Source organism: Urtica dioica, chromosome 9, assembly GCF_054948205.1.
Source record: "Urtica dioica subsp. dioica isolate 48M chromosome 9, U.dioica_male_clone48M_v1_H2, whole genome shotgun sequence".
Taxonomy (NCBI): Eukaryota; Viridiplantae; Streptophyta; class Magnoliopsida; order Rosales; family Urticaceae; genus Urtica; species Urtica dioica.
In genome coordinates, this window is record NC_142764.1 from 30,115,530 (window position 1) to 30,135,949 (window position 20,420).

General features: G+C 38.5%; 3 protein-coding genes across 3 annotated transcripts; 1 reads left to right on the forward strand and 2 right to left on the reverse strand.

Annotated features, from left to right (window-relative positions):
• Positions 1 to 2,088: 2,088 nt before the first annotated feature.
• ABCC13 (multidrug resistance-associated protein 11) lies at positions 2,089 to 11,851 on the reverse strand. The gene is made up of 35 exons (XM_089625507.1): positions 11,795 to 11,851; positions 11,212 to 11,252; positions 11,034 to 11,121; positions 10,800 to 10,955; positions 10,570 to 10,701; positions 10,275 to 10,375; positions 10,082 to 10,145; positions 9,728 to 9,976; positions 9,563 to 9,632; positions 9,425 to 9,485; positions 9,161 to 9,248; positions 8,488 to 8,606; positions 8,275 to 8,372; positions 8,134 to 8,200; positions 7,940 to 8,057; positions 7,707 to 7,823; positions 7,542 to 7,622; positions 7,209 to 7,442; positions 7,007 to 7,108; positions 6,864 to 6,931; positions 6,658 to 6,789; positions 6,426 to 6,573; positions 6,059 to 6,342; positions 5,804 to 5,963; positions 5,096 to 5,271; positions 4,854 to 5,019; positions 4,571 to 4,693; positions 4,384 to 4,482; positions 4,204 to 4,300; positions 4,011 to 4,117; positions 3,746 to 3,910; positions 3,446 to 3,633; positions 3,169 to 3,358; positions 2,913 to 3,080; positions 2,089 to 2,549 (listed from the first exon to the last, which is right to left on the reverse strand). The coding sequence occupies exons 1-35, from the start codon at positions 11,831 to 11,833 to the stop codon at positions 2,469 to 2,471; spliced, it is 4,377 nt and encodes a 1,458-aa protein (XP_089481633.1). The 5' UTR covers positions 11,834 to 11,851; the 3' UTR covers positions 2,089 to 2,468.
• A 2,542-nt stretch (positions 11,852 to 14,393) lies between these two features.
• On the forward strand, positions 14,394 to 17,083 carry LPA3 (Low PSII Accumulation 3). The gene is made up of 12 exons (XM_089625260.1): positions 14,394 to 14,807; positions 14,893 to 14,923; positions 15,051 to 15,143; positions 15,245 to 15,307; positions 15,556 to 15,667; positions 15,772 to 15,857; positions 15,978 to 16,036; positions 16,117 to 16,219; positions 16,303 to 16,363; positions 16,446 to 16,528; positions 16,621 to 16,701; positions 16,780 to 17,083. Exons 1-12 carry the CDS (start codon positions 14,479 to 14,481, stop codon positions 16,837 to 16,839), a joined length of 1,161 nt encoding a protein of 386 aa, XP_089481386.1. The 5' UTR covers positions 14,394 to 14,478; the 3' UTR covers positions 16,840 to 17,083.
• A 102-nt stretch (positions 17,084 to 17,185) lies between these two features.
• Positions 17,186 to 20,420, reverse strand: LOC149386779 (putative cyclic nucleotide-gated ion channel 7). Its single transcript, XM_089626556.1, is given in 6 exon segments — positions 17,186 to 17,914; positions 18,234 to 18,470; positions 18,573 to 18,684; positions 18,770 to 19,380; positions 19,461 to 20,052; positions 20,215 to 20,420. Coding segments are annotated over 6 exon segments (2,337 nt in total). The 5' UTR covers positions 20,271 to 20,420.

Genomic DNA, 20,420 nt, shown 5'->3' on the forward strand with positions numbered 1-20,420 from the left:
TGAATGTATCACTATTATATTTGAGATCTCTGACAACGAATAACGAATAATTCTCGAACTGAAGAAGAAGAAGAAGAAGAAGAAGAAGAAGAAGAAGAAGAAGAAGAAGAAGAAGAAGAAGAAGAAGGAGAAGACATGGCGTTTTCCGTCAAAGTGTCCAAAACAAAACCAGAGTGTGTATGATATCTCAAAAAAATGATTCAAGAAAAAGGTTTGTTAAATTCTATCTTAAAATCAATTGATACTAAGTGGAGATGTTCAACTGATACATAAACACGTGTCCATTCACACACAATCAACGTGAGACTATTCCACCTCAATAAGACTTTTACACTTTTTTTTAGTCAATATCATAAATTGCACAGCATATTTCAGTGATGTTTATTGTTCGTCATTTTATAAATCATCAATTACTCGTATTACATAGTATTATAAACGTCGTCGATGTAATATTCATTGTCATATTTCATATCTCATGTAAAGCTATTGGTGTGAATGTGATAGTAGCTTATGAGTCAAATGTTCCTTGTGCTATATAGCTTTTTCTCTGTGGTGGTTATCCATAATCCTAGTATTCTTTTTCAATTCATTCCCAAATCTTTCTAAAGGAATTTTAGCCCCATTAAATATTGTTTGATGCAACATGCGGTTCCCATCTTGTAATGATCTTTTGAGTGGCCTAATTGTCTCAGTTATTAATAAAGCATAATAATGCTTAATTAACTAACCTCCCTAAATCATGGCATGTTTCTCTATCAGCCCTTACGTTCTCATGTATTATATAATATATGATTGGATTTTAATCACATTCTCACATTTCAGTAGAGATTTTTATTCCAAAAACAATTTGACATACTTCAGTTAAAAAAGATCTTGTGTCTAATTATTTTTCAAGGATATAGATTCTAAAGATTAGATTTTGTCGATGATGGGCATCGTCTCCCTATCGGATCTAAGTATATATTTCAAAATTTATATTATAGCCATTAGGGAATAATACTCTTAGCAACAATTGTACTTATTTTAATTTTTTTTAAACTCATATAGGCTTTCTAGTGCATATTAAACTATAGAGTGGCCTCTAGTTATATCTATAGCTTTCTTTTCTTCCCAGAATTAATTCTCTAGTTCTTCCCCTCTCTCTTTTTTTTTGTCCGACTGTGAAAAATGCTTTAGTATATGCTCTTTCAAAACCCTAATGTCGTCACTCCAACCAAAGATTAGTGAGTAAAGATATTTGAGCCAACCAAAAAAAAAAAAAAATAATAATAATAAAACAGTTTCCGTATAATATATGCACAGTAGTTGATATGACCACTAATTTTTGTCTTTCAAAACTCTCATACATGGGAACTTTTAAAAGCATATACACTGCACGATTGATTTTTTTATGGAGTCATCCACGTGTCAAGTTTCCATTGGCTCCGTGAAATAATACGAGAAAGGTGATAATGTCGAAGATAATAGAATTAGTCTCATAAGAATGTTAGAAACGAAGATTCGTTTATTTGCTGAAAATATATGATACTTTTATTTATATGAGAATTTTTTTAAATTGTTTTGTTGCGTTGCCTAAGTGACGAGGGCGACGAAAGTGATAGAAAATTACTGTACAACACTACAAGAATGATAATGATACTCCTCTCTAGATATATATAAAAAATTCAAATTTTATCAATATAATCAAATTTTGATAAATTTTAAGTAAATAGTTAAGAAATTTTATCAACAAAATTAAAAAAATCAATAATTATAAATATTTATTAATAATTGTAAATAACCATCAGATTCCAATAGTGCATAAATAAAATGTTAAAAACATCCAAACAATGTAACATCACCATAACGATTATTTACTTAAAAATTACAAAAAAATTAGCTATTTAATAAATCTTCAAATTTTGGTGACTTAATTATTCAATTAATTGATAATAATAATAAATAAATAAATAAATTGTTTATCGCAAAATAAATTGTGAGAGATGTGATCATATACCAACTTTTGGACAATATATACACAGTGTTAAATCGACTTCCACTACTATGTGTTGTTTTCTGAGCCCATACTCAAAGGCAGACAAACCTTGTTTTCCTTGTATTCTTGATTCAAAAAAGTCTCAGCAATGTCAATTGTGCATTCATAATTGTCACCACATATAACATCAACTTTTTTTTTTGTTCGAAAATCACTACAAAAAGGCATACTATAGCTTAAGCTTTACTTGTGCAGACGAGCCTTCAAAATGTGAAAATTAATTTGAGACAGGTAGTGATTGACAAAGAAATGTTATATGCGAAAATTACTGACGTGGCTTTCTATATTACGCACACATGACTAAAACGATTTAAATTAAAACTCTAACAGGCAGTAATTAATCATACGATAAACGGGGATCGGATTGGATTTGTGAGAATTTCATTTATGTATTGCTGGTAGATCGGTCACATTTGTGGCTTATAATATATTGTCACATTGTAGAAGCTTTAGCAAAGCTCGAAAATCTGGAGAACTCGTTTCGTAGAAGCTCCTGCGGGTTTCCTTGTTCCACCTGAACAAGATATCAGAGAAAATGCTTTTGAGATACAATCCAATATCAAAATGGAAAAAGGCAATAATAATATAATACGTAGAGATCACTGTTCTTGTTGACCAGATCTCACCAACTGAATTGTTTAAGGAAATACGGCAAGTTAGAGTTAATAAGTACAAGAGAGAATTATACGAAAAAACTTGAGAATTGCGAGCTTTAGTGTTGAGTGCTTGTAAATTGGATTAAATTTGATCTTCAAGATGATTAAGATCATCATAGTGGATTGGTTTGGAAGCAAATTGATCGAAACCGGATTAACTTGTATAACAAGAAATAGATTCATGGTATAAAGAACAGGTCATTACTACAACAAAGACATACCAGAGTAGCGCGATCGAGGACGAGTATGTTGTCCATGTTCAAGACCGTCGAAATTCGATGCGCGATTGTGATCACCGTCGCTCCCCTAAATTCAGTTGATATCGCATTTTGCAATATCGATGCGGTTCGAGCGTCGACACTAGCCGTGCATTCGTCCAAACACATAACCTGGAAATAATCGTGTTCGTGTCAATTCCCTGACATCTTTTTATCTCGAAAGAAGTTTGTGTATTTTTTTATTTCTTCGTGTTCTTACAGTCGAAGATTTTAGAAGAGCACGCGCGAGGCAAATAAGTTGTCGTTGGCCAACAGAAAATGACGTTCCGGACCCCTTTACGTCGATATCAAGCCCACCTGCCGATTCTACTTCATCTTTGATTTGGCATCTCTCCAAAGCCTTCCAAATCTTCGCGTCGTCGCTCTCGTGAAACGGATCTAGATTATCCCTAAAATTTTATAGGGGACGGTTGATTTCAATCGATGATAACAAAAGGGAAAAAAAAAACTCGAGCGTTTTACTAAATATTAGGTACCTTAACGAAGCTTCGAATAGGAACGGACTCTGAGGGACTACTGCGAAACGGGCACGTAAATCCCTAACTGCGACATTGACTATATCTATTCCATCCACAATAATATTTCCTCCGCATATCGGAGTGAGACGAAAAAGCGCATTTAGAATGCTAGACTTTCCCGCGCCTGTCCTTCCAATGACTCCGACCTGATTTATCGTATATAGATCACAGAAAGAGCCAAACCATCTACTATGTTATAGATTTTTGAATCTCGCGCTGAAAACGAACCACTTGGCGTTAAAAGATATTTATACGTACGTGTGTACCGCCCTCGATGGTGAAAGTGATGTCATTAAGAGCCGGTGGAAGAAACGGCATATATTTCAACGTGACATTATGAAACTCAATATTTCCTTGAGATGGCCAGCTAGGACTCGGGGATCGTTGTCCCTTTAGCTCCGCTTCTTCGGGGATGTTCACATACTGTTGACAACACGAAGAGAAGGAAAATATTTTTTAAGTGCTTCGATCGGCAATAGGTTATTATACGAAAAGGAAAGAAAAGCTTTATCTTCAGCCATACCTCAAGAGCTCTTTCCAAGGAAACCATCTCCTTCTCTGTTTCGGTGAAACTCGTCAAGAAGCTGCTCAGCAAAGATACGACCGGGGCGGCGTATGAGAGAGCCAAACCTACCTACCAAACAAAGTGTCGAAAGCATTTAAATAAAATAAACACCACTCACAAGAATCAAGAATATGGCCATCCAAAGTATGACCTACCAGGCCCGGTGTGCCAAAACTGATAGGTAAATTTCCATTGGATCCTATGACAGCCATTATTGCCACAAACGAGATAACAAACGCTGCCAAGAGCTGGAAAACGATGTCAAATCATCATTACTATACTCACTGGCTATGATAGAGTCTGATCAATCAATATATTTCTCAAGACGCACCTGAAGCCGTAAAGAAAGCCACAAACTTGCTGTCAACTCTGTGTAAGAAGTTTTCTGATATAAAGTCACGTGCTCGAGAAATCTGTCCAAAAAGTACTCCTGTCGAAACAAATGTAATATACGAGTTAAATAGTTAACTCTTTTAACCGAACACTTGTTTCTTCATTTCTATGCTTGTTGTGTATACCTCAGAGTTAAAAGCCCTTATGGTTGTTGCTCCGTCGAGGGTCTCTGTGAAGGATGCGTAGATGGGAGATCGAGAAACACTGTCTAGCCTTCGAAGTTCCCTCGATGTTGACCTGTAAAAGAACTGCGGATATAATACATTACATACTTTTAAAAACATTTTTCCGTTTGTATTTTGTTTCCATGCATAGTGCATTAAATCCATACTACTATCTTTTGAAAGACTTCCATTGAGACACCGAATATCAAAATCTAAAGTATAAAAACAAAAAGAAAAGAAATACCTGAAGTTTGCTGTAGATGTACCAAAACGGAAGTAGCAGAAGAAGGAAGAAAACTTGTACATAGGACAAAACCACTGCGATTCCGAGGAGGCCAACGAAATTGGCTAGTAGGATGTTGAGAATGAAAGGAAGAGAGTCGTCGATTGTATAAAGATCCGAAGATAACCTAAGCAAGAAGTAATCATGTCAATGAAGTGCGTTCCAAGGAAAGAAAATATCGTGGCAAACATTAAATTAGTAACCTGTTTAATATCCTCCCAGTAGGCGTTTGATCAAAGAACTGAACAGGTGCGTCGATAAGCTTTCGGAGAAGCGTATTGTGTACCTTAATCGCGGCACTTAAACCGCCAAACGCAAATGAGAAAGCCCTCACCAGTGTAAGACATGAATTTATGACGCAAAACACGCCAAGTATAACCTGCACAGAGTTAATCATTATGGAAATTGGAACTATTAAGAGGCTATCTCATATCATAGATACATTGGGATGCAAAGACAAAAAGCTGAAGAGATAAAGTCTTTGCAAATGACCGTTGGGATCATAAGCAACATAGCTAGGGATCGTCAAGGCCGAGTTATTTCTTTGTAATTCTCGTATCTATATAAATAGGTCATCAATAATGAGAGAGTTAATTGTAACATAATTCTGAAGAGTTTGAGAGATATAAACACTGGAAAACAGTCTTTTGTAAAAGGGGATCGGGAATAGAGTTTTTTAGTGTGTATTTGTTCGCATACATTTTTAGTCTTTTTCTCGCATTAGTGGATTGGATCTCCGTCTTGATGTGGACACATTGTCGAACCAGGATAAAAATCATGTTTGTGTTCATTCTTTTCCGCTAAGTTTGATTTCGGCTGGTTAATTTGTGATCTAAGTTATCTATAGAAAAAAAAAAGTTTCCAAATCAAGCGTCATTTTCCCATCACATCATTATAAAATCATATTTTACCAGATAAAAGGAAGTAGATTTCTCTTTCTGATGCTTTCCGTTAGTTGTATCAACCCAATAAGACAGCCATAAATCATTTCCGTTTCGAGAAGCTTGCATCATTACGGCTGAGACGCATATTATTACTGTTATGGACCACCCAGAAAACATGGCGTAATTCCTTCAACAAAAAAGAGATTAACACATGATCAAACGCGCTGACGAAATTGCTTACTAAAGAGCCGACAGGGTTAAAAGTTTTTGTTTTGAACTCACTTGTATATACTAAATTCAACTCTTCCTTCTTTCCTTGCCTCGTCTTCAATCATCCGCTGAGCTTCCGCTGAAGAATAGATATCGCTATGCTCTACAGCGAGCTTTTGCTTCTCGTCTGTAAAACTGTCCGCGCTTCTCTCTTGTTCTCGAATATGCAGATTCCTGTCGAATTGATTCAACGGAGATAATTCCGAATATGAAGACTCTGCCAACTCAGAGGAGCGACCGAACCACCTCACGTATCCTTTTTCCATTACTATAACCACATCAGCCGAAGAAATTGCCTAAAATATGGAGGATCGGAACTTTGAGTTTCTCTCAAACTCGGGTAGACAAATATGCGAAGCCAAGGATTAAGAAACGAAACCTGAGCGTTATGAGTAGAGAGAAGGCATGTCCGCTGGTTCATGAGCGGGCCCAGAATAGCATTATTTAATATCCACCGAGCAACTTGGGCATCGACTGCGCTGAGGACGTCGTCAAGGATTACAATATCCGATCCATTGTAGATAGCCCTGCGTTGATACTCGATATTAACATGTTTCAGAAATAAATACAATCGAAACCGGTCAGAATAGTAATAACAATAATAATATAACCTTGCCAGAGCAAGCCGAGCTCGCTGCCCGCCTGATAAATTCACTCCTTTTTCTCCGATATATGCCATGTCACCTCCGTTCATCAACGAAATATCAACGTCTAGTGCACATGCACATAAAGTGTCTGAATATCTGCTTTGAAAAAGAAAATGAAGCCGTTAGTTTGTGAAGAAATAGGAAAAGCAATTGATTATTTATAGCTACACCTTTTTGAGTCATAATCCTTTCCGAATAATACGTTATCACGTACTGTTCCTGATAGGATCCACGGAACCTATAAATTAAAGATAAAAGATTTATAAAAAAGAACGGAAATAAAGCGAGCTATGAAGAGCAGGCTAGTCTGAACCTGCGGTACGTATGCCATAGATCCTCTAGACTGTACTGAACCATAGACCACTTGCATTTCGCCCAAAACCGAACTCAGCATCGATGATTTTCCTGAACCGACCTGATCACATGCGCATAAGACGACAATCGGAGGATTACGAAGCTGAGTGACAGCTAATAATACTTCATTATGCATTTAGAGATTAGATAAAAAATCTAACCTCTCCGATAACTGCGACGAGAGATCCTCTTTGAAGGCCTAGGCTCATATTTGTGGCGAAATTCCATTCGTCTTTTTTGTCGATCGACCAAGAACAACATGCTTCGTGGAAGACGACAGAAAATTCTTCCGACTGGTCAGAGTACTGTGTGGAAACAATCTCCGCATCTTCGCGCTCAGCTTTGCAGTCAGAATCAGAGAGAAATCGGGTCAACCGTCTGGTAGATATGACAACCTGTGAATACGAAGAAGGTACGTTTCACTACCTTCATTATCTTCCAAAATACAAAAATATATTCGTAACGTGAACTATCATGTCAAAAGGAAAACTCACATCAATTAGTCCATTGATAACCCAAGGGAATGAATTTAGAGGAGAAATCAAAGTGTTGAACAGAGCAAGACAAGTGAAGACCTGCATTGAATTAGAGAAGAAATGCATTGGATAAAAAATAAGCCGATATATTTACTCTTACCGAGGCATGGATAGGTTAGTTACCGTTGCAGCATCAAGCTGATTTCCCATCAGTACAAAGAGGCCAAATGTGAAAAGAGAGAAAAGTGTTGGCGTTGTAGCCCAAAAGAAAACACACCACGCGTCCAAGTATTTACGTGTCTAGTAATTATATGGATCAAACATCGAACAAGTTGAAAGTCAGAATCTGAAGAGAATAATGATATGGTGTTTTTATCTCTGCTCGGAAATCTGTAAAACAAATTTGTTGTTCATACGCTTAAATGCTTCACTTCCACGGATCGTGTCTCCATTATCCAGCCAGAAAAAAGAAGCTCCCAGCTATACATCTTTAACGTGCGAATATGTGCTAAAAGCTCACCCGTTCTTCTAATCCTATTAAGAGTATGGAAAATAAATCAATGAATAAAATCTCACCAAGTCGAACTATTTCAGTAGAAAGGAAACGTACCTCTCATCCTTTTGCTTCATCATTTTCTCACTTGCACTTGCAATCATAGTCGATATCCATTTGTTGACTGCGTATAAAGAAATTTAACCAACTTATACGATGTCACACGCATTTCGAAGTTTGAACAAAAGCCTTGAAGACCTGGTATCAGCAGAATTGTAATAGCAGTCCCAGCGACGAATGCAAACTTGACTTGTGTGTAGAGAAGGTACAAAGCCACGCCAATTTGAAAAGGCAAGCTGAAACATTCACATCCGTTCAGTCTCGCAATTGGAAAAGAAAATCTTAATCTTCAAAGTTCAGACTTCTACCGAAAACAAACCAAAATCAAAAGATGCTCAAATTTTATATTACCTCCACATATCATGAAAACAGTTACACAAGTTAACGGTCCGATCGACATCTATAGACATGAAAGTCTGAATTTCTCCCTCGGAAAATTTCGACCGTGCTGCTTGGTTGAGGCATAGACACTGAAATAAGGATACAAATTTACCATTAAGCAACCGTCGTTCTTGCTGCTCTCGACTTGTAGACAAAAAAAAAAGGTAGAAGATGCGATAATATGCACTTAGCAACAAGTTAACAAATTATAGTGTGGGAAGCGTCTGAATAAAGAAAAAAAAGCATTAAAATCTTAGATCCTATCTACTCATAGTTGCGGGGTACAGAATTGTATACTTTGGAGACCCTTTAGAGGAGTAGTGTATGATTAAGAGAAAGAACCTAGAGAGAGGAAAACACTTGGAGATAGATTGTCGTGATATAACCACGTGAAACACTGAGAGCATCGAAAACAGATAGGAGTCAAAAGTGATGGTGAGAGAAAGAGTGATGAATTTGATACAATCGCTCTGAATATCTGAAGCCGCAGAGGCCAAAGATTTGTTTGGTTCTTGTTGTCCGAGGCGATAGGCCATATATTTCTAGATTCGTGTTATCTGTGGGTGTTCGGTAAATTCTCACAAGAATGGTAATAAGGTAAAGAAGCAATAAGTTTTACCAAAGAAATACTGAGAAACCATACCTGCTGATAGATGAGAGTCATAATACCTGATCGTAGCTTTAGCCTAAGCTTGTTAAGGTGAAATGTATATTGCGTATCCAAAATGGACCTGCAAAATCAGGCCAAACATCACCCGAACTTGCTCTTAGGAACACCAAAAAAAAAAAAACTTGGTGCAAAAGAAAAGACTGTACGGATAATTTTAGAAGATCGAACAATGAGGGACAGCGTTGTAATACATCCAGAAGAAGAAATAGAAGTCGTATTGAAAGAGCATAAACTTACTTTAAGATCGACGTGGCACCTAATGATATAGCAAGAGCATAACCATCCAAATCATCTGAGCCTGAACATGATACAGAGAGCAGAATTATCATTACTTGAAGCTCACTCTACTCTTATTGAGTGTACATCAATCCAAACCTGCTTGAAGAAATTTAATCATCCTGTTGAGAAGCAACGGCCCAGCAAAGCCAACAGAATCATTAAGCACCTAGAAAAAAATTACGCATAGTGAGCTCTCTAATTTTTTTATTTATTCTTTTCATTATCATGTGTTTTCCAAGCATAGGATAGGATAGGATGTACCTTCAACAAACCGAGGCGAAAATATGGCCATCCATACGCACGACAGATAGCCCAAAACAGGGATGGTTTAGAATGGTCATTATTGCATTGTGATCTCCAAGAACTTAACAGCCTATCGTGGCAACAACTGGGATTCATATCAAATGGCAGCTGAAGCAAATTGTCAAACTCGAGTTGCTTTGTCGCTCCGTGGTTCATTACAGGCGATATTGAGTTGAATGTCACAGTATCTAAATAACCAGTGCTTCCCTATTTTTATTAAAAAATAAATAAATACCATCAGAACACTTTTCATCAGTGTGGATCTCAATCAAGAGTGGAAAAAATTGCAGTTGAAATGGATATTTTACTGACCGAGTCTCTATCGCGAGCTTCCTCTATGTCCGAATCGACTGAAAGTAGCGGATCTTCCATGGAACTGAATGTTAAGCAGGCTAATTATATAATACACGAGCCGGTGTTTGTGTGCGATTATGTTGTTCAAATGAATTCTCGGAAAAGGGAAGAAAAAAAAAATACCACAGAAAGAATGAAAATCGGATCATACCTGATCCTACTATATTCCTGTTTTGCTCTGAAAATGTTGATTGACAATCCAAACATGATGTCCAACAAAACAATGCTGCTATCTTTGAGGCATGTCAATACCTGTCGAGAGGAAATTTAATTCCAAAGAAGAGAAAATCAGAAACACAATGCAAAAAATCAAGCAACAAAATTTTCTCGACTAGAATTCGTGCTTATAGTAAGAACAAGACACTAAGCAAACTTGGCACTCAAAGGAATTTCATGTTCTTTTTTTTTTTTTTTACATAAACCAAAAAAAATTAAGACCATTTTACCTCGAACGAGTTATATATTGTCACTAACTGTGGCAATTCAACTAGCAGTTTCCCAATCCACCAGAAACACATGATTCGGTTGCATAAGACATCGTGGTAATTGATGCGCAATGACGAAAGTACGATTGATGACTGTGCAAAAAAAAAAAATGGTTATATTTTCAAAAGTACCACTACGAATTCAGAACAATTTGAAAATAAGCTAAAAGAAATGGTTTGAGAAAACTTACCCACACGGCAAACTGTGAACCTTTGAACAACCATTTGTAGTATGGTAAAAATTCTCCCTGAAGTGCTTTCTTAAGAAGAAAAATTATGTCCACAAAGGTCAAAGTTGCTCCAATGGCAGGAATGAAGAACAAGAAAAACTTCCTTGAACGACTCACCTGCGCGATCACGATGCATAATATAATGATTCCACACAAAACAAGTAAAGAAATTTCAAGGTTTATAGTAAAACAGACCCTCCAAATTCTTCTTCCATTCCTTCGGCTTATTCCAAGAACCAGAATCAGAATCAGCGTCACACAGTTTGCACCAAACCCTAAAACAGTAAGGACTGTAAAAGAACAGCAATTGATTGTTGTACAGAGCTTAAACTTGATCTACAAAGGAATATATGAAATAAAATAAAAAGGATATAGATTTTCCAAACATTCCAAGAGTCCACTCTTATTCCACGCCTGCGAAAAAACACTCCTGTATTTCAGATTACGGTCTAGCACATTTCTTGGAAGACACAAAATATTGTAAAAAAAATTTGCTGACATTGTAGTCATAATTTAGATCGTTAAATTAAAAATGAAACAAAAAAAATCGATCAGGAGTGCTCTGTGATAGGATCGCCGAAGAAGCGAAACGAAAGCGTACGGGAATTTCGAACGAAAAAAAAACACGTATTCGATCAAATCAGAGTACGGTTCTAATTTCACAGACGATGAGGCTTATTCTACAAGAAACTTTCTCCGGAAACAAGCGCGACTTGATAGGACTTAGATTCCGTGTTCTACAAGGCGTCTCTCGAGTTCTCTCAGCTCTCAAACAAACAAGATTATAAAAAAAATAAAAATAAAAAAAAAGCGATGATGTGATCTGCAAATTAATAAAGTCACAGTGCAATGATGAAGGCGATTATAAGCTCCAAGAACAGAGAATTTGCTATATTGTACAGAAGAACGAGAAGTGGAAAAAAGAAAAGAAATGAGAAACCCAGAAAGAGATGTACTGAGTGAGAATTAGGGCAAAGCAGGTCTCTCATTGACATGGCTGAGACAGAGAGTAACGAGCGAGAAGAGAAGAGTAGTGTTGTAAGTGTAAAAGCTGAGCTAGTAACAAAGCATGGGAATATTATGCACAGAGACAGGCTAACCACTTAATTACTTCTTTTTTTCATTTTTTACAACTCCCAATACATGGTAAAAAAATTAGTACAGAAATATTAAATCATTTGATAATTATTCGATTTTTTTTTCTTTCAGTTAGTTAATAATTATCACAAACAATGGAAATAAATTTGAAGAGAAGTGTAATCTTTTCCCCTAGAAGTCTTTTTCTTTTCTTAAATGCTTGAATATGTGAAGCACTAATAGATTACTCGTCTAAAACTATTTATATTGAGTATTGACACACACACACACACACACACACACACATATATATATATATATATTATATATATATATATAATCAATAGCTTAAGACGTTGGTTTTCAGTATATTTCTGTATCATTTGCTTTGTTTGTATTGCTTGATTGTGTCGTTACATTGTCATCCTCGTCATCAAATTGAACAATCAATTAATTTTAGAAGTCGTTCTAATACGGTATATATATATATATATATAGTTTACTATGGTAAATTTCATATTAATGTCTACAGAAATATCTCTCTCCGAATTATTTAGTAACGTAATACAAAAAAGGAATACGGAAAGTTTGAAAGGAGACCACAAAACAAAATAAAGAGCGTTGCTTTTCTTTCTGAAAAAGCAAAACGAAGAGCTTTTAAATGGCTTTTCCCCCATTTTATTTCGTTTGTAATGCCATGCATATGCATGGGAAATAAAGATGATTCTTTAGTCCCACTTTCCAATGTTGTTGATAACTGCTTTTTCAGATTAGCTTTATCAATATATAGCATGCATTCCACGTCACAAACCCACCAAGCTACGAGAAAAAAAAAATGAGACTGCAACAAATTTGAATTATTCCTTAGAAAAACAAAGTTTAATTATTCTATAACCGGGTAGTAAATGACTTTGAAACTAAAAAAGCGGGCACGACACGACATATTTAATACCTAGTATTTGTAAAAAATAATTATAATAATAATAATACAAAGGAAAAGTCTTCAAATAAGAAAAACAAGTCGTCATTTCATTTTCACCATCATAATTATAATAAATGATATGTTTATCAATCCTATCTCTGGGAAAGAAAATAAAAACATAAATGATATGCATTAATACGCAGATGATGTGGTAACTAGTTTGATTTAATGGTAATCACAAACCTATCTTGTTTGAGAGGTCTTGTATCACATGGACATGCATGTCCGTTTAGAATTTATCTTAAATCATGTAATTTTAAAGAATAGTGTCATGTGTATTGCTAATATATCATGTAATCTTAGCCAATAATATCACTTCTAAAAAAAATTATGCGGATGGTAATTAAATAAATATCTCATTAAATAAAAATTATGCGGCCGTGGCTGTGGGAAGATTTGGTGTTGGGTGTGTGCTTCTAGACCATAGAGGCTACATAGTGGCTTCGAATGTTGCGTCCAAAAACTACATGCGAGTTCCTTGCCTTATGGATTCACCGGTTCGTCTTGCGTTGTTCCGCCAGCTAGGAAGGCAAACTGTGGACGCGCCAGGCTGGCGCCAGAATTAAGGACTTTGCCGAGCTTTACAATCTCGGAATATCGATCGCTGCCATTTATTTCAATTGCCAGAGGGAACGTAGCTCTGGCGGAAGGAAAGTCCGATTCTTAATATTTTCATCAAAAGCAAGCATTATAGTATCCTCAAATTAAGAAATCCTATGGCAGTCCTCCGGGGAGTTGCAACAGCCCGAGACTTAGGCCGGAAGCGGATGGTGGTGCAATCAGATTGTTCCAAGGTGGTCTCGGGGCCCGAAGTGACACCATTCCGACTATGGAGCTCGGCACTATCCTGAGGGACATTAAGGTATTATGTTGTTACTTTACGAGTTTCGATATTGTCTTTCTTCCCCGTTCTTGTAAAGTTGTTACTTTATGAGTTTCGATATTTTCTATTTCGGATGTTCGGTGGTTGGGGATTGTCCCACCATGTTGTGAGAGAGGTTGTTGATGATCAAAAGGTTTTGATGCAGGGCCGGTCCAAACTCATCCGAATTCATTAGGGGCTCTAGGCGAATTCATATTTTGGGGCCCATTCGATGATAGTAAAAATTTAAATATAAAAGAAAAAAATTAAAAATATAAAAATTTTGGGGCCCTACCCAATCGGAGGCCCTAGGCATCAGCCTTGCTCGCTTATAGTCAGGGCCGGCTCTGCTTTGATCTAACCACGGTATTTTTTTGCCATTTAAGTGAGAGCTTTTAATTAATTCTCCGTGAGTCCTTGTTTTTAAAAAAATAAAAAATTTGTTGTTTCAAGTGGCTTTATTGTTTTAATTTTTCAAAATAATAAAAGCCGTTAAAATATGGCTGGTTATGGCGAATCTGAAAGGGAGCAAGAATTTATGCGGTCAAATTATAATTCAATGAAAGAATAAGGACCGAACAGCAAGAAGACGAAGATAGAGAAGGGGTTGAACTTCAACTTCAAGTTCGTTATCCAGTTAAGCAGTTGTGGACTATTTTCCCTCCATCAAAATCTCTCTCTCTCTCTCCTTCTCTTCTTTCTCTCTCCTCACAGTCACAATGGCGACGATACCAACGATGGCGTTCACGTCGGCGAAGACTCACAGTCGCACCAACAACAGTCTCTGCTCTCAGCCTAGCTTCTCTCAAAGCCAAGCTCAGCCCAAAACCCCGAAACCCAGATTTAGGCAGATCCGAAGCGTCAAAAAAGAAGAGAAAGCTTCGACGACGACGACGACGGAGAAGAAGAAGAAGAGCTCGGAGGTGGCGGCGAAGGCAGGGGTTGCGGTGTACAAGCCAAAGTCGTACGAGGTTCTCGTCACAGACGCCGCGAATTCGCTCGATTTCGCTCTCAGAGACGGAAAGACTCGCTTGGAAATTGACTTCCCGTAACTTTCTCTCTCTCTCTCTCTTCTATGAAACTCATTGCGAATCAAAGTTTCCTTTTGTTCTGATTGCTTTTTTTTTTTTCAGTCCTTTACCCAGCAACATATCTTCCTATAAGGTACCTCTCTTTTTACTCTACTCTGCACTTGATGATTGTTTAAGCAAATTCTTTTTGTTTTTGTTGTTTGGCTATCAATGTTCTTTTTTGTTTTATTTGATTATCTCAAATTCCTAAAATTGTAAAGGGATCTTCAGATGAATTCATAGATGCCAACATCCAACTGGTGTTGTCTCTTGTCAAGAAGCTCCAACTGAAAACGGAGACCCGAGCCCGCATTGTAAGTCAAGTCTTTGTCTTGTCAAGCTCTCTTCTTTTTTTATGTTTTTTTTTCTTTTTAATTATATATATTCGGCTCTGGCGTTGAATATTTGGGTTCAGGTATTTCCCGATAAGCCAGAAAAGCGTAGGGCCTCTGAGCTGTTCAGAGCGGCCTTGGACTCGGTAAGTCACGATCTCTATCCATATTTTGAGTTATCGAGTTAGTTTATTCATTATGTCATAGTGTTGGTGACCCAAATGGGCTTGGCATATTCCTCCTCTTTTGTGCTCTCTCGAATTGTTACTAGCATTTCATCATAGGGAATTCCTCTCATCTGCCTGTGGTTATATCTCGTCTTGGACACGTATATCTGTTAATTTTTTTTTTTTGTATTGTCGTCGATTTCTAACTCATAGCTATGCGTTTTCAGGTTGATGGTATAAGCGTTGGTTCCTTGGACGATGTAGCTGGCGGTGCCGTGACCTCCTTCTTCAGATCGATAAGGAACACACTTGATTTCGATTTCGAAGATGAAAATGAAGGTTGTTTGTCCTTGGGAATGAATTCTACAAGTTACATATAATAATAATAATAATAATAGAATAGTTTCGATATCGAGTGTTTTGTTCATCTCTTGAAATTGCAGATCGGTGGGCGTCCAACGAACCACCCACTCTCTATATATTCATTAACTGCAGTACCCGAGAACTCGGTTCCATAGAGAAGTATGTGGTACGATATCTATCGGAAACTCGTAAAATTACCATCGTAGATCAATTAATTACCCATTGTAAAATCCTTAGGGGTCTTTTTTTTTCCCTCTATTCTGAGTGTATTTTGAGTTACTTGCAGGAACAATTTGCAGTTTCGACCCCGACGCTGCTCTTTAATCTCGAACTAGAAACTCTTCGGTAACTTTCGCGCCTCTCTAAACATTGAGCGACACACTTCGTTCGCCTTTTTCATTTGAATGACTGTTGAGTCATCGCAGTGCTGACTTAGGTATCCCGGGATTTCCACCAAAGGATCTCCATTTTCGGTTCCTTTCTCAGTTCCTTCCGATCTTCTATATTCGAATCAGAGAGTACTCAAAGGTACATATTTACTCACTTGTCTCAGTCTATGCCTTTCAACTTCGTGTTTTTCACTGCTTAACCATCGGCTGTTAACTTCAAAGACTGTAGCAGTAGCACCTTATATCGTCAATTACAATGGAGCTATTTTTCGCCAATACCCCGGTACATTATATACCCTTTTTCGCCTTTTATTTTACTTTTAATTTATTTTTCCTAATTTATGTTTTCTTCAAATATGTTCAAGGTCCATGGCAGGTAATGCTTAAACAAGCAGACGGTTCATTTGCTTGTGTGGCGGAGAGTGAGACGCGTTTCACCCTCGGCGAAGTAATTATTTGTTTTCACTTCCTGTCTATGCATTATTTCTTTTGATTCGAGGCTCATCTTTTTTTTTTTTCTTTTTTTTTTTGGCTGTGTAGACAAAAGAAGAGCTGTTGAGGGTTCTTGGGCTACAAGAAGAACAAGGAAGCTCGCTGGAATTTCTCCGCAGAGGCTACAAGGTTTGTTTTTATACTATTAAATCATATATCAACTTGAGTGGAGAATCTAATCCAGTTTGTTCAAAAACTGAATTTCAGGCTTCTACTTGGTGGGAAGAGGATGTTGAGGCGGAATTATCTTCTGAGTGGCGTAATTGAGTCGTTTTAATACAAAGTCGCAAAAAGAGCCAACCTGGTCAAGGCACGAGGCTTGTTCCCTATTCCTTTTTTATTATTAATTATTAAATGAAGTATAGTCCTTATTCCGAAAATTCCCCTACCCGATTTCAGTTGTATATAAACCACCGAAAATGAATTTTGTGTGTGCAGTGTATAATAATAGCAAAAGAATTTTGGAGAGTTTTTCGTAATGAGAATAAAACTCCTGAAAACTCTTGGCATAGTTCCTACAATCTGAATTGCTAGTTAACTTCTACTAACCCTAGCGCAAAAGTTATGGCCCGACAATCTAAGGTCCATAGATTTTAGGAACAAAAAAACGCAACTAACAGTCGGAAAAGTCGGGCTCGGGCGGTTTTTGCAAGTTCAAAAGCCTAGTGGTCTCGTTCCGAAGCCTACGGCCCCGAAGCGCGTTCGCCGCGAACCGGGAAGCAAAGATGGTGCTGCGGAGCCGAGAAGCGTTGAGAGTCCGAGCGGCCAAAGAAGAAGAGGACGGAGAAGAAGAAGAAGAAGTAGAAGAAGGCGTCGGAACCTCGAAAGCGAGCTCTTCTTCTTCCTCTTCTCTCCGGCGCTTCTCGGCCGTCTTCCTCCGCGAGTACCGGCGCCACGCGGCCTGAATGAAGCACGCGGCCCAAGTCCTCCATTGCTGCGAGTAGAATCGGAAGGTGTGTTGGACTTGCCGGCTATGCAAGCGCCTGAACTGGCTAGCCACGAACTTCAACTCCTCGGCCTCCAAAGCGAAGGCCTCGACCTCCGTGATTGAGTTCACCGTCCTCGTCGACGAAGGGAGGTTCGACCCGGCTTTCGGGTCCAGGGCCCACGTCAGAAGCTCTTCCCCGCAAAAATCGCCCTCCTTGAGCGTGCCCCGGTTGAAGAACCCGCTCCGGCCTCCGTCGGTGGTCACGCTCTCCAATCGGCCGCGGATTATGAAGAGCATCTCCGCCACCGGGTCGCCTTCCCTCACCACGTACGTGCTCTCCGTGTATAGGCTCGGCTTCAGTCGCTCGCAAATCGCGTCGAGCAACCGTTCGTCCATGTTCGCAAAAAGTGGGACCTATTAGGAATCAAACGTCGAAAAGTGTTTATAAGAGCACCTCGAATGCTAAGAGGTGTCAAAATCCATGTTCGCAAAAAGTGGGACCTATTTGGAATCAAACGTCGAAAAGTGTTTATAAGAGCACCTCGAATGCTAAGAAGTGTCCATTTTGACACATCTCATTAAAAAAAAGATATCTTTTTTTGATAAATATCCCTCCGTATTACTAATTAGAAACTTCTCGAAAAGTGTTTTGGAGTGTCTATTGTATTGTCAATTGGTTTGTAGATGGAACGCCATGATATTTCACTAGTCACTCACTTGCGTACTTACTTACCCGTCTGACCAAATTGAGACAGAGGTGGCGTTTGATGTCGCGTCTGAGATCTTTGGGAAGGCTGTGGACTATGCTTTCTTCGTCGACGCCGCGAGTCTCGAGCCATTTGTATTGGTTGTAGCGTCGAACTTTTTCCCTGAGCTCGTGCGGAAGCAAGCGGTGGTGCATCCATTGCTCCGAGTCGCGCCTTTTGATCCGCATCTCTTCGAGCCGGATCGTTATGGATTGAAGGTAGGTCTATTCCCATGTACGTGAAACCACCCAACACGAAAACAAACAAAAAAATGATTAGAACACTCGGATATTTCAAAAGTAGTTCTTGTGTATAGGTTTTTGTACCTGGATATTTCCTATCAAAAGTGCAAAAAGGATGAGACCGGCGATGCCTATTGCTATCGAAAAAAGAACCTCCAAAGGGTATATACTGGTTTGAAGCCCCTGACCAAGAGTACTGCAGAAATCGAAATATCAATCTTCAAATCGAAGTAAAAAAAAAGTTCGATATCTGGAAAGAGAAAGAGAAAAAAGTATAGTACCTTAAATTTTGCATACCCCACCAGAGGCAGTAACAAAACTTGGAGAAGAAGATTCTGGACTCGATAATCCTAGAACTCACAGCCTGTGTGTAGATTCCATACTTGAAGGGCGTTGAAACACCTTCGACGGAGCACCGAGACGTCAGAACTTGGTTGCTGATCTTAGCCCAATCCCCGTAACCCTTCATGTGCTTGTTCCCACAGTAGAGATAATCGATTATGCATTTTCCGCTTCGAGTGCAAGCGTCTCTCCAACACGTATCGTTGCGTTCTATAGCCAGTAAGTACCATATCGCCCCCGTTATCTGCCCGAGAAAATCGAATTCTTTTTTTTTGTTTTCTTCACATTTTGCCCACATTAGTTAATTGTGCAGTGTTGTTCAGGAGTGAGTACTTACTTGCCCGGAAAGCATGAACCAAAGCAAATAGTAGGCCGCGCCGGCCCAGGCGCTCTCGGCGAAAGCGCCAGCTGTCTTTTTGAGGTCGGACGTCAAGGGTATTAGCCGGACAAACCTGAATATCAACTGAGAGCACACAATCCAAAGCAAGTACTGCTTTGTGGACAGCACGTCCGAACCATTTGCTCGGTGAATAAACCTCCAGATAATTATCTGAAAAATCGAAACCAACAAACACATCACCATCATCAATTCATCATCATCAATTATCATGTCAAAAAAAGAATAAAAACCTGAGGAAGGGGAAGAATAGAGAAGAGGTCGATGAAGAAGTATCGGCGGAGATAGCGAAGAGCGATCTGGCGAGGATCGATGACGAGCTCGCCTCGTCCGAAAACCCTCGAAGAGGGAGCGATGAAAGCCGTCCTGAACTGAAGAAACATGCGGAGAAGGTAAAAGCAGTCCACGGCGGTCCTGAGAGTCGTGGTCGTGACCGCCAATTTGGTGTCCATTCCGAGGCAGTTCGACTTGCGGTTGAACACGGGGAGATAGAAGAACAAAGGGTCGATCGAGACCGCGAAGATACAGCAGATCACGAACAGCCTGTTCCACAAGAGGAGAGACTTGTCTTGCGGGTCGAAGATGGTCCGATCGGAGACCTTGAGATCTTCGGGGAACACCGCTCTCGTGACACCGCTCTTGAGCGATCTTCCGATCGTGATCAGACCGTCCGATCCTCTCTTCATTCCGTGGCGGAGCGATATCGACGCGTTCCTCTTCGCTCGCCCCGTGAAAGGAAGCCCTTCCAAATTCAACGTCCAATATCGTTGCTTCATCGCGTTCGGAGGCAATGACGACGAAAGTGAAGACTCCAAATCCTCCAACCTACAAATTTATAACCCCAGATCTTGAAAATAATCTATACAAGTTAGCGTTTCATTGAGCTTTTTTTTTTTTTTTTCTCGTGTTTTTAGGTTTTATAAATGCTTATATACGTACGTAATAATATGGATGTGGTGTATAGTAATGAACAATATTTATAAATACCTTACGAATTTCCTTGATCCGGAAACGTATTGCGACTTGTATCCACAATCAAACATGTTGATGAAGTCGATCACATTACACAAACAAAATTAACGTTTTTTTTGTATTTTTTTTTTTTTCTGTCTTGTGTCTGTTTGTGTATATTTTTTTTTTTTTTTTCAATGTATAACCATTTCTGTTCTTTAGCAGATTTTTAGTTCATGTCT